At 46.6% G+C, this 24,475-nt stretch overlaps 1 protein-coding gene across 11 annotated transcripts in view; it reads right to left on the reverse strand.

The window, feature by feature from the left end:
- The window catches only part of LOC135918122 (lipase member M-like), a 151,983-nt gene that overhangs the window by 122,107 nt on the left and 5,401 nt on the right, over nt 1-24,475 (reverse strand). For 6 of the 11 annotated variants that reach the window (XR_011508900.1, XR_011508901.1, XR_011508902.1 and 3 more), the window contains exons 1-2: nt 16,376-16,681; nt 315-380 (exon numbers count right to left, since the gene is read on the reverse strand). The exons of 1 other annotated variant lie outside the window; for it this stretch is intronic. Coding sequence is in view for 5 of the 10 variants with exons in the window: in XM_070526928.1 (XP_070383029.1) it covers nt 315-355 (41 nt within the window). In the remaining 5 variants the exon portion in view is untranslated. Of the gene's footprint in view, nt 1-314; nt 381-16,340; nt 16,695-24,475 lie in introns of those variants that run through there. 4 more of the 11 variants (XM_070526926.1, XM_065451777.1, XM_065451779.1 and 1 more) reach the window with 4 other exon arrangements.

Here is a 24,475-nt window from a genome sequence, read left to right on the forward strand (position 1 = left end):
CCGTGTGCTTAACCTGGATTTTTTTTTGTGGAGGGGGCTAACGTTCTATTTTTCCTTGTCATGTTTCCCATGCCTGGCGCATGATATTACAACTATTATCTTGAGATCTGCCTGAAGGGTTGTGCTATGTTGTACGTGTCTACGGCGGGCGTCCGAAGGATATGCGGCTGTGTTCATAGGCGACGTGAGAGGCATAAAATGGAGTTGGGTGCCGGCCGGAATTATTTCGGGCGGCGGGTGGCTGAAACCCGGTAGCCCCAACCTCGGTTACGCTACTGCAAACACAGACTTCTTGTGACAACACGTGTACTTGCCTTACTGGCGCCAAAAATCTTGATTCATCATGCTTCGTCATGCTTCGTCATGCAACCAGCGACGAACTAGAAAAAAAATAATTCTTTGAAGAACACAGTCAGCAGGTGACGATGTCATGTTAGTTGGAATTGTAAAGAGCTTCTCCGCACTTTTAGCTATAACCTTAGCACATGTTAGCAATTATTTTACAGCGAAACTGCTTATTGCTAGGGTTCCGTGTATTTTTTTATTTAGTTATGGCGTTTAACGGGCCAAAACCACTTTCTGATTATGAGGCACGCCGTAGTGGAGGACTCCGGAAATTTAGACCACCTGGGGGTCTTCAACCTGCACCTAAATCTACGTACACCACTGTTTTCGCATTTCGCCCCCAACGAAATGCGGCCGCCGCGGCAGGCATTCGATCCCGCCATCTCGTACTCAGGGACCCAACCCCATAGCCACTGAGCAACCACGGCGGGTCCATGTATTTTTCGTGCGCGTAAACAAAACCTATCATAATTGAAGGCTCATACGGCCGTAAGCAATAAAAAAGACGATGGATCATAGTCCTGTAAGCCAGAGGCTACACACACTCAGCAAAGCGGACCCAATAGTGCTTGAATTCTTTCTAATCACGCCTACAACATACAGAACTCCCTGTCGAAATCTTCCGTCATCAATGGCTCATGCCCGCGTAAGCAATGGCTCATACACCCGTAAGAAATAAATACGCCTCCAGCAGCGCGTTTCCTTTGTGTTCTGCAGTTGCTACGGGAAGGCCACGTACAGTTAGACAAAAAATCTTGAGCCATTCCGCTCTGTCACAACTTGCCGGTGTGCGACCGGCCTCGGCATATCTACGCGCTCAGTGCCTTCTCTTTGTCCGCGCTCCGATCCCGTTCGTGACTAGTTTCCTTGGGCTCCCTGAGGTTGCGGCCATCGCCAACGCTGGAGGAGACAAAAAATAGGAAAACCAGAAGCTGCCGAGCAGCGCTTTCGATTTGTATTTTGCAGTTTCTGTAGGAATGTCACGTATAGTTGCGACTCCTGATGGCTCCTTTTAAGAATCACGATAAAAGACTAAGAGAACAGCAGCGGGAACGTGAACGGCGCCTGCGGGCGGCAAGCACCGCCGAAATGCGTGCAGAAAACGCCAACCACATGAGGCAAGACACCCAAGACGACGGATTTCGCGAAGCAGAGAACGGGGCCAAAAGATCTAAGTATCGTGCACAAATGAAAACGTTTATACACGATAAATGTCTTTGCGTGCGTTTCGTCATAATGAGCACAGATGGAGGTACGGGACTGAGCGCGCTGCGGACCGCTCCCGCGTTGGGACAGTCAGGCCATGCCCGACCGCCGCACTGTGGGCTCTCTGGAGAACCCATATTTGCGCCCCGGCGTCGGGGCTCTTGATAGAGTAAAGCCACTTGTCCTGATTGATTTGTTCTGTGCCTCGTAACGAGGGGCAACGCCAGAGCATATTGTCTAGGCTGGCTAAGTGATTGCAGTGTCTGCGAGAACTACTGGCATAAGTGTCGGGATAAAGCTTGCGGAATAAAGCCTGGCTGGGATACGAGCCTGTTTGCAATAATCCGAGGGTCAGTGCCTGGGCTGTACTTAACTTCTTGTGAGGAACGGGAAAGTCTCTCTCCTGCCGAGATAAAACTGCTGCGTAATTTCATTGTATGTGATCGGTTGATCTCGGTTCTCCACCACTGCGGGCAGGCGGGAGAGTTTCCCGCGGTCGCGGGAAGTGAGACCTCGTGCCTTGGAGTGGGCCAGCTCGTTCAGGTTTGTCGGGCCTCCCATGATGTATCCCATGTGAACGGGGAACCACGTGAAAGTGTGGGTGGCGATGCTTTTGCCGTCGAGGATGCGACAGGCTTCTTTACACACAGCGCCAACGCTGAAGGCGCGGATCGCTGCCCTGGAGTCGTTGAAGATATTGACATGTTTGTCGTCCAGGAGGGCCAAGGCAATGACCACTTGCTCGGCCGCACGCGACGACGTGCTTCGTACCGAAGCGGCGTTAACGGTCAAACCCCTGTGGTTGATCGACACTACTGTGGAATTGTTGCTGTTGCCATACTGGGCCGCGTCAACGAAGCAGCTACCGCCAGGGAATGCTGTCGCGCGACGTAGGAGCGCCACCGCCCTGGCCTTCCTTCTTTCTACCTTGCGCTGGGGATGCATATGGCGTTTGACGTGGAACAGGATGATGTTGCCTTCTTACTCTTTCGGAAGGCCCTGGTAGGCGTCCTCGACCGTGGCCCGGGGAATGCCCATCTCCGTTAGGAATCGTGTGACCGCTCTGGTGCCGGAGAGTCTTAGAATCTGTGCCCTTTCTTGCGCTTCTGGAAATTCTTCCAGGGTATTATGAATACCCAACTGTAGGAGTCGGTTGGTCTGTGTGTAGTTTGGTAGCCCGAGCGCGCTCTTGATCCCCCTGCTTATCACGGCATTTAACTGGTCTCGCTTGGCCCTCTTCCAGACGTGCATGGCTGCTGCGTATGTGAGCTGGCATAACAAGAAACGTGGACTAGCCTTATCAGATTCTCTTCGCTCAGGCCTCTCCTTCTTTTAGCTACCCGCTATATTAGACCGATGACGCTACCCGTCTTCTGTGCTAGTTTGTGAATGGTGATGCTATTTGTGACCGCCCCTTCGAGTGTCCTTCCGGAGATTCTAATAGACGCGACTTTGAGGATAGGATCTCCGCACTTGATGTAGAGATTGATGTCGATTTCAGTGGAGAGTTCCACGTTCTGTCGCTTGCGGCCCTTTCTAGTTGGGCTGTATAGGAGCTCCGATTTCTTTGGGGAGCACCGGAGTCCCGTGTCTATTAGAAAGCGCTCTGTAGTGTCGACACCTTCCCAGAGAGCGGCTTCGGCTTGTCCGTCGCTGCCTCCCACGCACCAGACAGTGATGTCATCCGGGTAGATCGTGGGACCAATGCCCTGGTCTTGCCTAGGTATCTCAAGACGTCGACCATTGAGATGTTGAAGAGGAGAGGTGAGATGACTGACCCCGGAGGGGGGGGGGGGTGCCTTTTCCGCTCAGCTCCGTTTTCTCCGATTCCAAATCTCCAGCCTTGAGGATGGCGCATCGTTTGCTCAAGAAAAACCTCACGAAGGCATGGAAGCACGCGCCTAGGTCGAGTTTGGAGATGGCGTCGAGAACGAACTCGTGACGGATGTTATCAAAGGCCTTCACCAGGTCCAAAGCAAGGATAGATCCCGTGTGCCGAGTGCAGCGCTCCAAGATTTGGATCTTGATATGCTTCATGGCGTCCTGGGTGGAGATGCCTGTCCTGAAACCTGTCATGTTGTCAGGGAAAAGGTCGCTGGTCTCGATATAGTCCGCACTTATGTTATAGATGGCGTGCTCGGCCACCTTCCCTACACAAAACGTCAGTGAGACGGGGCGCAGGTTGTCCAAGCTCGGCGGTTTACAGGGCTTTGGGATCAGTGTGACCTTCTCCAACTTCCATTGTTCCGGTACAATTCCCTCCTCCCATATGCGATTTATAGCATCTGTGAGAAACTCAATCGATTCGTCCCCTGGGTTTCTGAGAGCATTCTTGTTAATGTGATCCGAGCCGGCAGCCTACCTACTATTGAGGTCGTGTAGGGCGCGGCGAATTTCACTGACTTTCCTGGGTGCACTAATATGAATTTACATTAAAGAACCTGGAATTCTTTAACGTGCATTAAAACCACGGATGCACGGGTGTTTTTGCATTTCGTCCCCATCGACTTGCGGCCGCCGTGGCCGGGATTCGATCCTGCGACCTCGTACTTAGCGGCCCAACACGATTATTCAGAGAGGCCGAAATTACTTGCAAGAGAAATAGAAACGCACATTAACAAAAAGCCACTAATTATCGCCTGCTTTTTTCTACATGGTGACACATATTACAATTTACGAATTGTAAGTTTCCAAGGCGAATGCACTTCGAATGAATTTCCAGACTTTCCCGGCATCTAGCGGGAAGATACAAGAATGTACCTACATTTAGTCGTATTCGGATGGCTTAGTCTCAGCAGTATCAGCTTGAGAAGCGGCGTTAGGCGAACGTTTTAAGTTTTGTATGGTGAAGTTGCGATAGCAGTACCTTTTTTCTTAAAGGGACACTAAAGTGAAACAATGATTTCTTCTGCATCAGTAAATTACTGTTCTACAACACCAAAAACACCACTCTTACAACTATAAGACGTTTGGTAAGCCAGAAAAAGTGCAAGAACGAAATACGGGTGGCGACGCCTACATAAGTTTCCGCACTTGGGGGCTGTGACCTATTGGATTTTGATGGCATCTTCTAGGGCCTACTACTCATATATAGGGGTAGAAATTGACTACCTTGTGTTCTAAAGAAACCGAATAGTAAACATGGCAAGTTTCGGAAACCTTTATTCACCCAACGCGGCCCAAACGCGAAAACATACTTTGCAATCCCTGACGTCACGCTGACGTACCATCGCTGAGGTCTCGGCGCTAAATTCAAATACTGATACTTGGACCTTAATTTTCTCATCTAATAATCAAACTATTTCTTTTAAATGACTGCCTGCACGGTTCTCAAAGAATGCTTCATTAGTCTAAACTGCTTCATTGTTTTGCTTTAGTGTCCCTTTAAGATACACGATGCATTATTTAATGTATCGGAAATACAGATACTAATGCACGTCTTGCCAGATGTATTATGACACAGATACAAGATGGTACCTTAGATAGATGTCTATTCGACACGGCCCAGCAGTGCCTCGCAGCATCGCAAGCAGTCTCCACATTTCCGTTCCACCTTCAGCAATACTGGCCAGTTGATCCGTACCTCTGGCTTGCACACGTCAGCTTATTTTTGACGGCCCAGATAACATTACCGACATCCATATTTCACCACGTTGTGTCCTGTGCTTCGTGCAGAGATTTCCGGGGAAATCTGAGACGTCATTCTCACTGAGCCCGCGACAAACCCCCTACGACAGTTGGTCAGCTGAGTTCCGCAAGCGTACTTCGTCGTCGGAAAGACAATGGCTCCAACAGATACTCTCAGCTGAAAAACCAAGCATCCACGAGCGTTCACAGCATTAGCGACGTCATCAACAGTTCCTCATAAGGCTGCTTCTTTCGATTAAGGCTTACTCCGATAACTTTTCTTGCAGCGTCTGGTTTCCACCGCCCGCATGGGGCCCGCCGCTGCAGGTGGTTGGTCGCCGTCGAATCTGGCGCAACTTGCCGACACCGTGAAGGACGCCGCCTCTCCACCCATTTCTTGAATCGCGGCGACTTCCACAACAAATAACGCATCTCGTTTCTCGCTACCTAATCTGGATACACTTGGCGATGACGCGGCTCCTCGTCACGCTGGCATTCCTCATCTCCTCAGGCTAGTGCTGGTGTCACCGTACCTTCGGCGCACCCGCCCGAAAGTGCGCAACGGTGTGTGGCTACTTTGCTCGACTGCTCATCGCATTGCCGTTGAGAGTCATCGTGAGTTGAGTTATGCCGTAATTGTCTTGGTGACGTTAACACACTTAGCTTAAAGACACTTATTCCGACTACATTAATTTCAGACCGAAGAAGTGGTTATCTTGATTATATCTCCTAACATTTAGCTCCGTTCTGCACTATAAGTTACCTGCAAACGTACACAATAATTATTTAGAGTTGTGCATGCAAAATGATCATAATGCAACAGTATCACACTCGTGACTATTCCTTAGCTGACATTGACAAGTTTCAACCCTGCTCCTAATATTCACGTTCTTGCAGGCTCCACACCATACCAGTTGACATGGTGATAGCAATTTCTCCCGCTTTGCATTAAAATGCAGAGAATTCGCTGGCGTATTGAAGTTCTTTATCTGCAGTTAATTGGTCTCTCGTGACTATAATATGCGACGCTGATGAACAGGTCCACCTGTTTGCCGAGATCGTGTTGGGCGATATGTATGAACCCATAATGGAGAACTGGCAGAAATGATCTACGTTTCTCCATTAGTTCTCAGCGGAACATTGAATAATTCTAAAATGCAAAGAGTGTGTTCAGAGAAAAGCCCAAAATTCTGATCCATTCGAATGCATCAAATAATTCCGGATTTCACAGTGGCACTGTTCTCATCTGTATGAACGCAATCGTCTCTAACTATCAGTCATTGGAGAACACTGCCTCAAAACAGAGGGCGGTCATATTGAGATACTTTCTCATGCACTCCCACCAGAGAGGAGATTGCGTCCATCTGTTCGACTCCTGTGGTAAAGAAGTGCAAGAGTTAGCTGATTTTTTCACTGTTCATTTTACTTATAAATGTATAAACCGTCGTGCGATAGCAGTGTCCACCAGCCGTGTTTTTCTGCAGGAACTTGCCGATGAGCACCTTTTGATGAAAATGTCCTCAACAAATGGCATCCTAGCCAACAATATTCGAACTCGTGGCAGTGTCTTTCTACTTTTGCTGACATTAATATTTATCACACAGCTGATTAATTCCACACTCCTGCGCTCCTGGAAAACTGCTCACATTTTTCCTCTATGCAAATTCGACGCCCAAACGAATGTCGCCCACCGTCAGTTCGTTTCCTGCCATTTCCACAGCTTTTCGAAGTTATTTCTAAAGCTATATTGTAGTTCAGGGTGAAAAAAATGAGGAGCTATTCCCCTCTTTGAAGCTGGGTGACCCACGAAGCTGTAGCACATAAGGGTTTGAAGTGTGTATGTGTATTTATTTACATCATCTGGTAATCGCAGTAAATATAGCTTTATGATTGCTTCGATATGCACAATAGTATATATATATATATATATATATATATATATATATATATATATATATATATATATATATATATATATATATATATATATATATATATATATATATTTAATATGCACTGACAAAAAAGCAATGCCGACATCTAATGGGGACAGCTGGCTTCTGAAAAACAACGGCGACGGGACGGACCAGGCTATCGAGCGGGCGGAGGTAGCACGCGCACTTCTTCCTTCATGGACTTCCTGTCTCTTCCTTCGCACTCTTTTCACTAATACAGGTGGCATTTCCACCCTGGTTCCGCCATGGTTAGGAAGCGATGTAAAGGAACCAAAAGCGTGGCCAAGGATGATGCTGGCGCAAAGTACCCAGTGACCGCCACAGGAGAGACACAAGTACAGCAGAGGTGAAGTGTGACGTGCAAAGTCTAACGAAACACAGGTAAGTGCGATAGCTCCACATATCAGCAGGAATAATAAAGACATGAAGAAAAATTACCGACGATTACGTTACTTCCTAATGCGAAATTTGAGCGCAGCAAATAAGCTGTTTCACCTTTTCGATAGATTGAGGCAAAGAAATCGAGCAACACATGTATGCGCTATCACAGAATTTTTTTTTATTTTTCACACGTATTCCTTTAACAAAGACTCCACTAACAGTTCTTGACAGTCATGAAGGAAGCTTTGTGGTCGGAGAAATAGACTGATATATGTTCGACTTGGTACACCAATGCTTGATTCTCAAAGACGAGATCTATACAAGTGCCTCGCGAGGTTGTCACAGCCGTGGGACGCGTTACGAGCGAGAGGAACGGGATGTTCTCCCGCATAAGTGTTAGGAAATTGCTGTTTGTCTTTATGTCAACATTAAAGTCCCCCACTACTAAAATCGGTGTGGATCGATGGACGGTTAATGCGAGTTGCAGGAAGTGCACGACGTCTTTCGTGAGTGCGGTAGCGGACTCACGAAAGCGGTATCAGTCGGTCGCTGCTAGCGCTGGGGGGATGAAAGGGGGGCGGAGCTGGTTACGAGGCCGATGATAACGCCGACGACAACGCGAAACCCAGGAACGGACGCCAAAGAGCCATTTGTGTAGCCAGCCCTCCTCCACAGTCTCTCCTCCTCCCTTCCATCATCCTCCCTCGCCCGGAGAGCCGACAGCGCGCATGCGCGGCGGCGGAGCAGATTCGTCGGCGAGCTGGTTACGAGGCCGACGACAACGCCGCCGACGACGGCGACGACGACGCGAAACCCAGGAACGGACGCCAAAGAGCCATTTGTGTAGCCAGCCCTCCTCCACAGTCTCTCCTCCTCCCTTCCATCATCCTCCCTCGCCCGGAGAGCCGACAGCGCGCATGCGCGGCGGCGGAGCAGCAGATTCGTCGGCGAGCTGGTTACGAGGCCGACGACAACGCCGACGACGACGACAACGCCGACGACGACGACGACGCCGACGACGACGACGACGCGAAACCCAGGAACGGACGCCAAAGAGCTGCGCTCTAAAAAACTAATCACGAACGCGTAACATATGGCCTCCGGTGGATGACGTGAACGATGTCAGGACTAGGTTCTCTACGCTATGTGTGAGCTGCACTGTCTGAAACGACTTCGTAGTTCACGTCACTATTTCGGCGCAGCACTTTGTATGGGCCAAAATACCCGCTGAGCAACATTTCAGAAAGGCCACGGCGTTCAACAGGTGTCCAGACCCACACTTGGTTACCAGTGTTGTAGCATACTTGTCTGTGGCGGATGTTATAACGCCAGGCATCTGCGTGCTGCTGCTGACCGATGTGCAGCGGCGCAAGCTGGTGAGCTTCCTCACCGCGCTGGGCTAATTCTTCGGCGCCAGTAGTTGGGCGCTCGTCGTCTTGCCGCGCCAGAAGAGCGTGCAGCATCGACTGCAATTTGCGGCCGTCAAGGAGGCGAAATGGTGTGAATCGCGTTGTTTCTTGCACAGCGTTATTATACGCGAAGGTCACGTAAGGCAACATATAATCCCATGTTTTGTGCTGGACGATGTCCATCGAGATCATGTCCGTGATGGTCTTATTTAGGCGCTCCGTAAGTCCGTTGGACTGCGGATGGTAAGCAGTTTTTCGATGCCTAGTGTTGTTCAACCAAAACAATTATTCCATGAGCAGCGCTTTGAACGCCGTCCCTAGGTCTGTGAAGACTGTGGACGGGGAACGATGACGCAAGACAATACAGTACATGCAGAACTGCGCTACCTCTGAAGCCATAATTCGTACAGCTCGCGTACTCTGAAGAGCGTTCGTGACGAGCCTAAGTGGCCAGATGCGGGCTCCTCATGGCAAGCGAAATCGTCCCGCAACACTTTTGCATCCATCAGGAGGTAGGCTAGGTGATTTGAACGGGTGTTCTTTTAAAGCACGTTGTCTCACAGACAGAAGGACGTCAGTACGCGACATAGATGGCGTGGAATGGCTGTTGGCCGGCCCTCTAAGCGATCGATGATAGGTCGAGTTTCAGCGTCGTCAGGCTGCCATCTTATCAAGCCTGATACAGGAATGGCGCCCAGGAAGCCGTCAAGGTCCTCTCACTCTCGACTGAACGATTTGACGGGTGCACGCAACAGTGTGTCAACGTATTCGTGCTTGCTGCCGGACTTCTAAACAATAGTGACCTCAAACTCCTGTTGCCGCAAGCTTCACCTTGCCACTCATCCTGAAGGATCGCGTACGCTTGATAACCAACATAAGGCATGGTGGTCAGTAACCCCTTTGAAAGGACGGCCGTATAGATAAGGGCGAAACTTTGTGATCGTCCACACAACCGCGAGGCACTCGGTTTGTATGGTAGAGCAGTTCGCCTCGGCACGGGACAGCGGGCGGCTAGCATAAGCTTTTACTCGTTCATTGCCGTCTTGACGTTGGATGAGTACTGCGCCAAGACCGATATTACTGGCGTCAGTATGTACCTCGGTGTCAGCGTCGCCTTCAGAATGTGCCAGGACGGGTGCTGACTGCATGTGTTGTCGTTGTTCAGCGAAAGCCGCCTGTTATCATTTGTCCAGGCAAATAGCGTGTCAGCCCTTGTAAGGCGAGTCAAGGGTTCCAATATCTGCGAGAAATTTACGATGAAACGGCGATAATACGCACAGAAACCTAGGAAAAGCCGTGCGACTTTCTTCTAGGCAGGAGGAGGAAAACCGGTTACCGCGGCAAGCTTGTCGGAATCGGGTCGGACACCTCTAGGGCTGACGACGTGTCCGAGAAACTTGAGCTCTTCATGGCCAAAGTGGCACTTTCCTGGTTTAAGAGTGAGATCAGACGATCGAATCCCTTCTAGCACATTCAGCAGGCGATGAAGATGTTGCTGAAATGCTTCAGAAAAGTCTGCTACGTCATCGAGATATACGAGGCAAGTCTGCCACTTCAGTCCAGCGAGGACGGTATCCATCATTCGTTTGAACGTAGCTGGAGCTGATCACAAGCCGAAAGGCAGCACTCGAAATTCATAGAGGCCGTCGGGAGTAAAAAAGGCTGTTTTATCGCGGTCTCTTCCGTTTACATTGATCTGCCAGTATCCGCTACTCAAATCGAGTGACGAAAAATACTGGAAGCTCCGCAGTTTATCTAACGAATCGTCGATACGTGGCAGTGGGTACAGATCCTTTTTAGTTACGTTGTAGAGCTTCCGGTAGTCAACGCAGAAGGGTGGTGTTCCGTCTTTCTTTTTGACAAAAACGAATAGAAACGACCAAGAGCTCTTGGAAGGTTCGATAACGCCTTCTTCGAGCATCTCTTTTACTTGCGTATAAATCGCTTCGCGTTTTTTCACCGACACGCAGTAGGGCTGCTGCCGTATCGGGCGTGCGTCGTCGCATATGATGATCCTGTGCCTTGCTATTGAAGTCGGGGGAACATGAGACGAACTTGCGAAGCATGCCGCGAATTCAAGAAGAGCTACCGCAGTGCTGTCAGGTCGTCTTGCGATAGCCCTGTTTCAATGTCGGTGTTAACCAGCGGCTTGTCAACCATTCCCACAGCTTCAGAGGCAAAACGTTCAGCCGCGTTCTAAATTTCATCAGCAAACGCAATCGAAGTACTGCGGAAAAGGTGTCAATTCTCAATAGTGAAATTCTTGACAAGCAAATTAAAACGGTGATCACTAAGCTGGAGGACACTCCTAGCCACAACAATACCTTGCGTCAGTAGGTGTGATAAGTTACTTTCGGCCATCAATTTACCTTCGCCCATTCTAGCGCACGTATCTTCGAAGCGGACACTGGCTAGTGGAGGAAGCGTGACGCTTTCGGCCCAAAACGAGGGGCCTCGTCATGTCGGTTGTCGTCGTACTCGTCGATTGCTCGGTCGGCTGAGATTGCGAGATCACCTCCCGGTAGGTCAATAGCAGTGCCGTATTCTTGCAGAAAGTAAGCCCCGAGAATTACGTCACGGGAGCATTAGCGTAGGAAAAGGCACCTGGCCACGAATGTCCGTCCTCCAATCCGAACTCTAGATGCACAGGTTCGCAGCGGAGTAACGACGTGATCAGCCATCTTAATATGCGATCCATGCCAAGGGGTAATTACTTTCTTCAGAAACATCGCCATTTTCCCGCTTATAATTGACAACTCTGCAGCGGTATTCACTAAAGGGATAATCACGCAACCGTCAATCACTACTGGTATGTCGAGCGAAAGCCGGTCAGTTGCAGTTGACGTCGGATTGGTGCGCATACTTGTCCGTGTCGATCGAAGGTCTTCAGAGTGTCGACTGCCGGCGGGGACATGGCGGTTATGCGATATTGTTGGCCTGGTTCCGAACTGAGCAGAACAGCCTCCGAATTCTCGGTAGGAAAATTGCGTGCCCTCATGGCGGGAAATAGGCCAAACAGGCCCATATTATACGATCAATGTCCGCTTGTCTGTCGGGGCACCAGGGGCAGACTTCAGAGACTCCAGGATAAATTATGCAATATAGCTTTAAATTGACGAAGATGGCCGTTTACAATCTCCGCCACATGAACTCTTGTCCCTTACTCAGCGATTTGTAGCCTCCAGGGTAGAGCTTCCTGCTCAGGTGATAGTGGGTGGCGATGTCCTGGAAAGAAACCATCCGACCCTCATCGATGCCAGGTCATCGTGGCCAAAAGCTCGCGAGGGGTAGGCGCAGCGGCAGCCAACATCGCCATCCGAAATAGATATTTTAATGAGCCCAAAACAGCTTCCGCTCTAGAACGCATGTTCATATCTACATTTTGTTTGCCTGGAAAATCTCAGAGTCTGTCCTGCACAGAATAATTGCACACAGCATATAGAACAGCGTAATAGATAACAGCAGCAATTTATACCTGGTGGTTCAACAACAAACCTCCTCAGCTTTATGGCTCAAGCATCAAAAGGCGGCGAGAAGCGGAATCAAATTGACGCTGTTAACTGTCACCTAAACAAGACGTTTCATCTTGTTAGTCATGCCGTGTTGGTCACCAAAGTCGTCAAAGCTGGTGTTTTTGCACATTTAATGCCTTCGCTGTGGCGTACTTGTTACACCGTCAATATGCTACATCGCCTCCAACGGATTGTCCTCAAGCACGTGTGCAGCGAACAGTATTGAATAAAAGAAAAATCCCAGCCAACAATTATTTCAAAAGCCCGATGTTTCAGAGCTGGAGCGTGTTCAGGGGTGTGATGGCGTGAGGTGTAGCAGTGCATGTATGCATTTTTGCTGCTTTCACAGACGCTTTCACAGGCACGCACGCACTTTTCGTAGATATTGAAAATAAAAGGCAGGGAATTTCCTTGACAAACGATTTATGTTAGCCGGCGTCTGCTGGATGTGCCAGGATTCCTAAAGGAGCCGCCGCTAACAGCACTTTGGAACAGGGCTCTGTGTTTGGACCGCTTCTCTTTTGTCTCTTTGCAAACAATGTATCCAAAGTCATGAAGAGCTCATCTTTCTTGCTTTACAGGTATACCTTGAAGACAGTTCAACAACGCACAATAATTGTGACTGCACTCTACGTCCACAAGACATATCCACCTTTGCCGATTAGTGCGTGCAAAACAAAGTTGGGCTAGACGGCTGAGAGCTGAAAGTAAACTCATATACAAGGAAGGTATCGGAGTTCTATTTTTCTTACTACCTGGAAAAAACCACTCTACCTCGGGAATGCGAAGTTAGTGAACTTCCAACCATCTTTGACACCAAGCTCAGCTTCTCCCCCCAAGTAGGCGGAATCGCTAGGTGCAGCCAACGCAGCCTGCGCGCACCAAGTCGCGTCTAGAGGGAGTTCACAAATGCAGGTGCAAATATTAAGCTGCGCATAACCCTCTGGCGAGCACTGCTGGAATATGCCACGGTGTTTGGAGCTGTGCTTGGCAGTCTAGCAAAGGTCGAGTGGACGCAATTCAGAGGAAATTTATCAGTTGCGTCGATATTACTGCTGCAGTCTATTGGAACTAAGCCCTCGCTCGGTGTAAGCCCTGTACTAAACACGCGCAGAACCTACTGAACTTTCTTATTGAAGCTTGTAATTGATATCATTGATTGTACAGAAATATTTGATAATCCTATTATAGGAACTGTGCGAAAAATAACTGATTTGTCTACAACTTTACGTTCTAGTTGCTTCTGGGGCCCCAATTTTTTTCTTGGCCAGTAGTCTGCACGGGTGCAACGAACAGTCATCCGAAATTGAAATTTTACACGAGCATTTGTCCATATTCCGGGCGGCACTGGAGTCCATTTCGTCGCCTGTTTCAAGAAATGACTTTTTCATGCTGCGTGGTGGATCATTGGTGTTTGCTATGTCCACTATTTGTTCTTATTTGTCGTTATGCATTTGTCGCCCGTCTTTCATGTGAATGCTAACGGGTTTTTGGGGTCCAGGCTTTCAGAAATCTCCGTCAGCATTGTTTTATCTCTGTGTTCTGTTTTATATTCTTTGTGTAATGTTATGTTGTGGTATGTTAGGTATTGTATTGTTTCCTGTCACATGTATGCTATGTACAGGGTGTTCGTGCTTAAGTTTTATTAATCTTTTAAAAATCTCCTGTTGTCGCTAGATTGCATTATTCTCGTCTTGAGCTGGATTATTCAAAGAAGGGGATATTACCAGCATTATTCGACTCGTCACCAGTGCATCGTGCAGCCTGATCATTGAAGAAGGGTGATTTCCCCATTGCTCACTTGCAAATCTACGGATCACATTGAAACGCGAAGATAGTGATCTCAAAACCGAGTCCACAGCTCATCGCCGCTGTAGATGGTAGTCAATAATGACTCCCAAAAAGTGCGTCAATTGTGCGTCAATTGAGGAAGGCAAGATTGATCAAGGTCTATCTTCAGCCGCGCATACCGTCTTCCTCTACTTCGAAACATGATGAAGCCAGATTTTTCCACCTTGACAGTCAACCCAACACCTTGAAAGTAATATTGTACTGAAAGTAATGCCTGTCCATCAATCAGAGCTAAACGCTTGTGTTGATATCCGGTTAACCAAAGACAAGTATCGTCCGCATATATCAACATATCGGCATGCGTGCAATGTTTTTGCACTTCAGTGGGAAGACCAGCCATTAAATTGACTAGCGTTGGGGAAAGAACACTTCCCTGAGGTGCACCTCGCGATACCGCTGTTTACGTGATTACGGTAGTTCCTAACCGCACTTGAATTTTACGTTCACTGGTAAACGAGTGAATCAGTCGCAGAAGATAGCCCTGTACGCCTATGGCCTGCAAACCATTTAGCATTGAACTATGAATGACGCTATCATAAGCCTTTGATACGTCTAGGAAAATAGCTAGTGTTGAAAGGCCGAAAGCTCTATGATGTTCAATGTGGCTTATCAAGTCCGAGACGCTATCTCGCGTGCTTAAACCTGTGCGGAATCCAGTCATGCATATTGGCAGAGCCCTTCTATCTTCGAGCCACCAAGAAAACCGCTCACTTGCCCACTTCTGAATGAGCTTAGCCACACACGACGTCAGTGATATGGGACGATACGAGGCCAAGTATGTCATTTCTTTACCGGGATTTACCACTGGGACAACACAAGGCACCTTCCTTGAAGGAGGAACATCGCCAGTCTCCCACACTCGATTGAGATAGATTATGAGCATCTTCCGGTGTTCCAGAGGGAGGCTCTGCATCATCTGGTTGGTAATTCCGTCAGGACCTGGCGAACATCGACGCCGCAGGGTCCTGAGTGCTGTCTTAAGCTCGCGAAGTGTGAACATAACAGACGTAGATGTTGCAGGCAGAGCGCAGGGATTAATTCCTGAACTTGCACGTACAAATGCATCTGCGAATTCCTCTGCCAAGCACACGAGAGGTTTCTGTTGGCGCAATGCAAATGCTTCGAGAGGCTTAGTAAGAGGAGAATCACCAACAAGACTGCCAATGACTCGCCGAATTCTCGTCATCGGTGAGAAAACAGTCAAGCTTGTGCAGAAGGACGCCCACTGCGACCTACAGTGCTTGTTCGTATGGCGGAAAATGCCAGAGTTAAGCCTATTGAAGGTCGTCTTCAAGAATCTGTCGTCCTTCTTCCGCATCAGTAGGTTGTGTATTGGGACAACTAATGAAGGACACTCGATGGTGTAAGGTGCTTACATAGAAGGGAAGCCACGGAAACTCGCTAGATGGTCACCCCCACAATTAGGGCAAGCGAAATCTGCCTTGCAGGCTTTGTAATCGTGGGCGCCAAAGCATCGTTTGCAACGGTGATCTTTGATGAAAACTTTGGCTACATGCCCAAAGTGTTGGCGGCTAAAGCATCAGGAAGAGTTTGAGCGAATTCTCTGACGGCAAGCTTGGTAAAACCGCGGTCAAATTTTTTTTGGGCGCTCGTAGTTGGGAGAAAACGTTAGCACAATCGAGTTAGTAGGTTTCACTGCCCATTCTTATTCTTGAGTCTCAACCCGGCGCATCACATGTTTCACGTGCAGAACACCTTGCGGTTTCAATTAGTCAAGAACGTCGCTTTCCGAATACCACACTGGTACTCCCCTAATAGCGCATGTTATTTGTGTAGGAATGGAGCAACCCGGCTTTAACTCTTATGTCACCAATCTGAGAGCACCAGAGAAGAATGTCAACTTGCTCTTCCGTTGCGATATCTAGCTGAAGAGCGCCATGCGTAGTGCAGAGACTGCGAATCGGAGCAGATCCCAGCGGTACTTTATTGGCTTCGAATAGCCTGATAGGGTTCCGCTCTCTCAAATCAGCACCTTTCTCTGTTGACAAAACTACCGCTGGGATTCCGACCGTTTTTTGGTTACGTTGACTCACCGTCGCTGTCCACTTCCGCCATATCAGCCACTTACTCATCAGGGTCGACGATAGTTTAGTCGTTCCCACTGAACGATGATGACGCACTCGACGGTTGATCGTCCCTGATGTGTGGCAGCTCTACGCCTTGCGAGGCCATGGCCGCCTCCGCCACGCTGGCTTCCTTCGGATGGCGCTGTCCCTTTAAAGATGGCGGTGCCGGAGCAGCCGTACCATTACTATAGAGACAGTACCGCCTTAAAGACGCGGGCGTCTTCCAAGGATATAACTTACTCAATCATTAGCAAAACCTATGCAAAAATTACAGAGCTGCGGCGAAAACAGATCGAACAACGTCTTCCTCTTCATCTGCCGCCGGGGATAATGATAATTGCATATTGCGTGTTTCTTGTGGAGGATGCACGCGGGCGCCCCGAAGGAGACGACGAACGCTCTCTGGATCTCGAGCTGTTGGCTGAACTGGCCAGCGCGGCAGTTACCCTTTGTAAATATACTTTTGAAATCATCTCCAGTTCCTAGTCCTCCATTCGCATAACAATATTATTAATTATAGGATGCGTAACTTGCAAGTACATATCAAATCGCGCATCAAACCTGCGCATTGCAAGGGGTACTTCAGGAACCAGGAACACGACTCGCACAATTTTTCCGGCACCAGGACGATGGGATAGGGAAAGGTGCTGCTTTGTGGCGATGACGTTCTGTTGGCCCAAGTCAATGTGCCTCCCACGTCTGTGAACTTTCAGAATGTACGCGTCGTCGATGGTGGCCTTCGTCGTCTCGCAGGAAAAGCCAAAGTATTCGATTACCTTGCAATGCAAAGGTGACAGCAAGAAAGTGATTGGACGAGTGTTTTGCTCTTTTAGTCAAACAGAAGATTTCGTTACAAGAAAATACTTTGTCAATACAATCGCATATCCTTAATCTTATTGTTTGAAACTTGAACGTGCGTTATGGGTGATGTGTTATTTGCCAATTACGAATTAATGTTGAAGCGACAGTAAAAAAGAAATGTCAATCACTTCAGAAATGATTCAGAGAAAGACGTCATCTGTTGAGTCATGGCAAAAATTATACAATTGAACTATTCATACATAAAATTAAGATACCAGTGCGGCAATAACAACAGAAATATACAATAACACGCATCCCAGCCATACCATCCGTAAGCCGGCCTGTGTTGTGGCTGTTGTGCCGCGAAATAGGGCACATATTGCTTTATTTACCCCAGTTGGACGAGTCGGTAAAACATCGTTATGCACGATATGTAACGTGAAATTTGGAATAGTTAAGGAAGGCCGAACATTTAAAAGCGCCAATGTATCATTCCCTCACATTTCAACACATCATTGCCACTGGTCTGGCAATGATAATGTAGTTAGCGGGATATATATATATATATATATATATATATATATATATATATATATATATATATATATATATATATATATATATATATATATATATATATATGTATACACTGTCAGCACGTCCCATGACAGCAGCTTATTCAAGGGTTCGAAGAAGGTTCATCCGGTCAGGCATGAAAATGAAGGGGATGACGGTCACAAGCTGCGGTTGCTTTGCTGCCGCGAAAAACTAAATATCGTTCATGTTTCAACAATTCACCAAGAAGGAATCAGGATAGGAAGGCACAAGACATAAAAAAATACGAAAGATATAAGTCACATAAGTTATAATTAACAAGGTTTATCCTCAATACGACGACAAAAATAGTTGAGGAATTTTGAAAAAAAAACTGACGTTGTCAGCTTCAACCGACGAACAACTAATAAAAAAAAAACGTAATTTCAACAATTTACAAATATTTGGGAAGAGTCTTTCAAAAGCTTGTCAATCTGGACCTTCTACTTTCTGATGTGGCAAGTTCCAGTTGTCTACGTTTTGAAGGAACAACGAATGCTTGATTAGTTATTTATTTATTTTCTTGTCCTCAGGGCGCGAGGGTATTACAGAGGGGGGTGTTCTAGCAATAAATTGTTAATCGAAACTTTAAAGGCGGCAGGGTCTTCGGTAGCAGTGACCGAGGCGGGAAAGTGGTTCCCGTCACTGTTCGTTTGCCGCAAGAAAGAGGCATGGCAAGTGTTAACGCTACATATAGGAATTTTATTCATGAAGTTATGATCGATACGAGAGCACAAATAATATAAGGGGACATATAACAGGTCCGCCGGTTTGCCAGATCGACCTGGTTGATATGTAAGACTATATATCGGTGAAGAGGCCTAAATGATTTAAGATTCTTTATTGGTTCTCAGCGCAACTTAGAATTGGTCTGAAATGTAAAGGGTGTGCCCCGAGAAAAGTCTGCAAGCACGATCCTTTAAAATGCATAAAATAATGCCGGATTTCACAGGGAGACTGTTCTCATCTGTATAGGAGCGATCGTAAGTCTCACTATGAGTCATTGCGGAAAAGTGGTGCTACACAGCTGCCGGACATATTGAGATACTTTCTCCTGCACTCCCACCTCACAGGAGATTGCATCTGTGTGCTCGACGCCTGTGGTAAAGAAGTGCAAGAATTGGCTGCGTTGCTCGCTGTTCAATTTTCCTATATATATATATATATATATATATATATATATATATATATATATATATATATATATATATATATATATATATATATATATATATATATATATATGTATATATATATATATACCTTCACCCGTGTACTTACGCTGGCAGTTGCCGATCTGCACATTTTCACGAAAATGTCATCCACACATGCCTCAGGCACATCAGTGCCTTTTCGCACTCCAGCCCAGATGGCATCCCTCCTGACAGGTCTTTGAACGTTTGCTGACATTAATATTTATTACATGGCGGAACTATTCAACCCTGCTGCGCGCCCGAAAAACAGCTCGCGTTTTTTCTATATGTAAATTACACGCCCAAACGAATGCTCCCATCCGTCAGTTGTTTCCTGTCCTTTCCACAGCTTTTCGGATTTCTAACAGTATAATGTAGTTCAGAGTAAAAAAAAATGAGGAGCTATTGCACTCTGTTGGCGGATGACCAATGAAGCTTTAGCACATCACAAAGGAATAGAAGAATGTATGTGCATTTATTTTCATAATGGAATTGCAAATGGCTGAGAAGAGCTACTTGCCGCAGATGGCGAGCAATCCCACGTATCTGCATGACGCTTGCGATGCTCTACCAATTGAGCTATCGCAATTGAGCCTTCCCATCCATATTCAGGGGTGTTTATATGTTATTACTGGAACTAACCCACGATGTGTTAGCCAGGGTCACCACTCCTCCCGAACCTTGGCGGCGGATGTGGAACATCCTTTCTGCAACAGGCGTCACGAGTACGTGATCTTTTTCGGTGAAGGCCACCAGTCAATATACGCACATGTGCTACATGAAGGCATCAATGTTGTCGGAATAAAGACCCTCATTATGTCATGAACGAATAGAAAGCGGGTAACCGAGGGGTCGGATTTTTAGTTAAGGTGTCATAAGAACCCAAAAAACAAAGACACTAAGGACAACACAGGGGAAATTACTTCTACTGACTAATAGAAATAAAGAAACTCTAAATCAATGGAATTGACATTGGATGAAAAAAGCTTTCCCCAGGTGGGGGACAATCCCACGTCTCCAGTCATTCTTATATACACGTTATATCGCGGATGTGTTTCTTGGTGTCTTTGTTGGCTTCGCATAATGACTATGAAAACTCGGGTCCCTCGGTAAACCCCCGTTATTCTCGCTCTTATATATATATATATATATATATATATATATATATATATATATATATATATATATATATATATATATATATATATATATATTGCCACACGCCGAAACGAAGGACTGGCGACGTTTAATGGGCAAAGCTCGCTTCTTAAAAAGAACGGCAACGGGACCAGCTATCGAGCGGGTGGGTGCAGCACGCGCTTCTTCCTTCTGGCTTTCCTGTCTCTTACATTGCACTGTCACCACTAATACAGGTCGCATTGCCCCCCTTCCTCCAAAACTGAATTAGCTCGATGGTTACGAGGTGGTGCAAAGAAAGAAAAACGTGATGAAGGCAGATGCTGGCGCAAAGTACCCAGTGACCGCCACAGGAGAGACCAGAGTCTAAAGAAACAGAGGCAAGCGGATCAACTGCTCATATGACCGCAAATGTTAAAGAAATGAATGAATGAAGAAATAAAATAATCATCAACGCGGAACATATGACTTCAGAGGGACGACGTGAACGATGTCAGGACTAGGTTGTCTACGCCGTGTGTGAGCTCCACTGTCCCGAACGACTTCGTAGTTCACGTCACTTGTTCGGCGCAGCACTTTGTATGGGCCAAAATACCGGGTGAGCAACTTTTCAATAAGGCAACGGCTTCGAACAGGTGTCCACACTCACAGTTGGTTACTTGTAGCATACTTCTCTGTGGCGGATGTTATAACGTCACGTATCTGCGTGCTGCTGCTGACCGATGTGCAGCCGCGCAAGCTGGCGAGCTTCCTCAGCGCGCTGAGCAAATTCTCCGGCGTCAGTAGTTAGGCGCCTGTCGTCTTGACACGCCAAAAGAGCGTGCAGCATCGTCTGAAATTTGCGGCCGTCAAGGCGACGAAATTGTGTAATGCGCGTTGTTTCTTGTACGGCGGTATTAAAGGCGAAGATCACGTAAGGCAAGATGTGATCCCATGTTTTGTGCCGGATGTCTATGTACCTCGAGGTCATGTCCGTGATGGACTTATTTAGGTGCTCCCTAAGTCCCTTGGACTGCGGATGGTAAGCAGTAGTTTTTGATGCCTAGTGTTGCTCAACTGAAAATTTTCGTCCATGTGCTGTGCTGTGAACGCCGTCCTATAGTCTGTGATTACAGTACCATGACGCAATACAATGTGGTACATGAAGAACTGCGCTACCTCAGAAGCCGTGGCTCCTGGGAGCGCCATTTTCTTGGCATAGCGGGTTATTTAGTCATTCGCGACGATCACCCACTTGTTGTCGTCGGTTGTCAAAGGAACAGACCCAAGAATGTCAAAGCCGTCTTGTTCGAATGGCGTATGACGTGCGTAATTGTGTTGCAATAACCCGGCGCGCTTCATGGGCGGCTACTTTCACCGCTGACATTTGCGGCTGCCTTTAACGTACTGTTTGGCACTTGCTGAAAGCCCGGGTCAGTAATGCATTTCGCGTACCCTGACAAGCGTTCCTTAGGAGCCTAAGTGGCCACTTGTGGGCTCGTCATGGCAAGCTGAAAGAATGTCGTCCTGCAAGACTTTTGGATCCACCAGGAGGTAGACTCGATCATTTGAACGGGTGTTCTTCTTGTAAAGCACAGTTGTCTCAAAGACAGAAGGACGTCAGTGCGCGACTTAGATGGCGTGAAATGGCTGATGGCCGGCCCTCTAAGTGGTCGATGATACGTAGAGTTTCAGCGTCGTCGCGCTGCCGCCTTATCAAGTCTAATGCAGTAATTGCGCCAAGGAAGCCATCGTCGTCCTCTGACTGAACGGTTTGACGGGTGCACGCGACAGTGTGTCAGCGTCTTCGTGCTTGCGGCCGGACTTGTAAACGATTGTGAAACTCAAATTCCTGTAGCCGCACGCTCCACCTTGCCATTCATCGTGAAGGATCGCGTATGCTTGTCAACCTAAATAGGGCATGGTGGTCAGTCACCACTTTGAAAGGACAGCCGTAGAGATAAGGGTGAAACTTTGTGTTCGCCCACACAACCGCGTACACACTTTTTTCTGTGGTAGAGTAGTTCGCTTCGGCACGGGACAGCGAGCGGCTGGCATAAGCTATTACTCGTTCATTAACCGTCTTGGCGTTGGACGAGTACTGCGCCAAGACTGATGTTGCTGGCGTCAGTATGTACCTCGGTGTCAGCGTCGTCGTCAAAATGTGCCAGAGCGGGTGCTGACTGCATACGTTGTCGTAGTTTTTTTCAGTTTGTTTATTCAGACATACATTGCCTGGGTTGAAAGGACTAAAGGCAGCTGAACTCTGCCTCACTAAAGTCCCTCCGCCCATACATTTGCTCAGAAGCAGTGAGAAAAAAAAGGAAAACAATGGCTTTGTACATAAAAGCACCACAAGAAGTTATCCACAAAGTTGTCATGAACAGATGTAACATCGCCATTAGGCATCTTAAATTCAGTCACAGAGTCACACAATGATGCAACAGCAATAACCCATAACAAGTACAAACGCTTACATAAATTACAACATCTTAAAGAATACAAAGTTTGTGTAAGCGTTATTCAAAATGTAACGTAACCTTTCCTAGCAATATATAACTGTTAGAAAACGCAGCAGAGTACAGATGTTATAGAACAATAAAAAAGAGTTTTTTTAACTCAAGAACTTATTTAGGACACAGTACCAGATAGTAAGTGCATTGCAACATATTTCTTTAAATCGTGGATAAAAGTACATTTTTCAATACGTTCGAAGATATAGCTATTGTTGCGGAGAAGGTTAGGTATAAGGTAGAGCAATGTTTGATTACCCTAAATGGTTCTGAATAACGGTATTCTAAATCGCTCGTGTCGGAAATCATAGGGAACATTAACAGGGTAGCACTGAGCCATATAACTACTCAATTCATATCCAATTTCCTTGTTAATATACAAAGCGAGCTTCAGGTTGTAAAGTTGTTAACAGTAAGCAATTTAAATTTGTTAAAAAATGGCCCAGTGTGTTCAGTTGTTGCCAAATTTTCTATGCAGCAAACAGCTCTCTTTTGTACAATATTTAACCTTTCAAGGTTCATTGCTGAAGTCGTACCCCAGATTAAGAGACAGTAACGGAGATGAGAATGAAGTAGTGAGTAATATAACTCGAGCATTAGCCAGTTTGGTACAAGGGACCTAAGTTTATATAAGTCAGAAATTGATCTAGACATACTGGCATGTTCATTGTTCATTTGCGGTGTCCAACTGAAGTTTTCATAAAAAAGTACACCTAAGAAGTTAAACAACGGGAAACGCTCGATATCATTATTTTTAAATCGAACACAAATGGTGTAATCTTCGCGCTCATTTCTACCTTTGAATAAAATATATTTAGTTTTACTAACGTTGAATTCTAGCTGGTTACACTCAAGCCTGTATGAAAGTGAGATCAACCACTCGTTCGCCGCCATTTCTAAATCTCTTAAACAGCTGCCAGAGAAAAACAAGCTGGTATCATCCGCATACAAAAATATAGAGGAATTTTGTGGTACAGGCACAATATCATTTATGGGGATAATAAGAAATAGTGGACCGAGTATAGAACCTTGTGGTACACCGAATTTCAAAAGCTGTAGCTGAGATTTATACCCGCTAATAAACGTATACTGCAGCCTGTCTATTAAATAACTGCGTAATAATTGTAGAGCTACCCCTCGAACGCTGTAATGTGGTAATTTTTCAAACAGTATATCATGCTTAATCGAGTCAAATGCTTTTCAGAAGTCTAAAATAATTGCTAGGGTGAACACCCTGCTATCAACAGTCTTAGCTAATTTTTCTTTTATAGTAATAAAGCTGTTTGTGTAGATTCTTTTTGGCGAAAGCCGAATTGTACCTTGATGTTCATCAAGAAACTTGGTTAGTCTTGTTTTTATTATGTGCTCTAATACCTTTGAGAATATGGGTAACACTGAAATCAGTCGATAATTGTTAAGAATATTGAAAGGACCACCTTTGTGAGAAACCGGAACCCTAGCTGTTTTCATATTAACTGGACAAATGCCTGTAAGAATGCTCTGTTGCAAATAAGTTGCAAAGGTGCTGATAAAAGAATAGCAACGAAAATAATTGGAATAGCTTTAAGTCATCATTACCGGCCGCAGTATTTTTATTTAGTTTCGTAAGAAAAGAGTTTATGTCTAATTGACTGCAAGGAGACATAAACATAGATTTCGTAATGCAAGAGGATATATATTTCTGTGCATCTAGCTGAGTGCTGGAAGATGAATATGCGCCTGAACATAAAAAGTGGGAATTGAATTTATCCGACAAAGTCTCTTTACTGTATTCGACACCACCACTAATTAGTGTACCAGGGATACTGTTCTGTTGTTTACCAATAAGCTACCGTACTGTGTTCCAAATTTTTTGGGGGTCATAAGAAACAGCAATAAGCCTATT

Source organism: Dermacentor albipictus, chromosome 10 (assembly GCF_038994185.2).
Source record: "Dermacentor albipictus isolate Rhodes 1998 colony chromosome 10, USDA_Dalb.pri_finalv2, whole genome shotgun sequence".
Classification (NCBI taxonomy): domain Eukaryota; kingdom Metazoa; phylum Arthropoda; class Arachnida; order Ixodida; family Ixodidae; genus Dermacentor; species Dermacentor albipictus.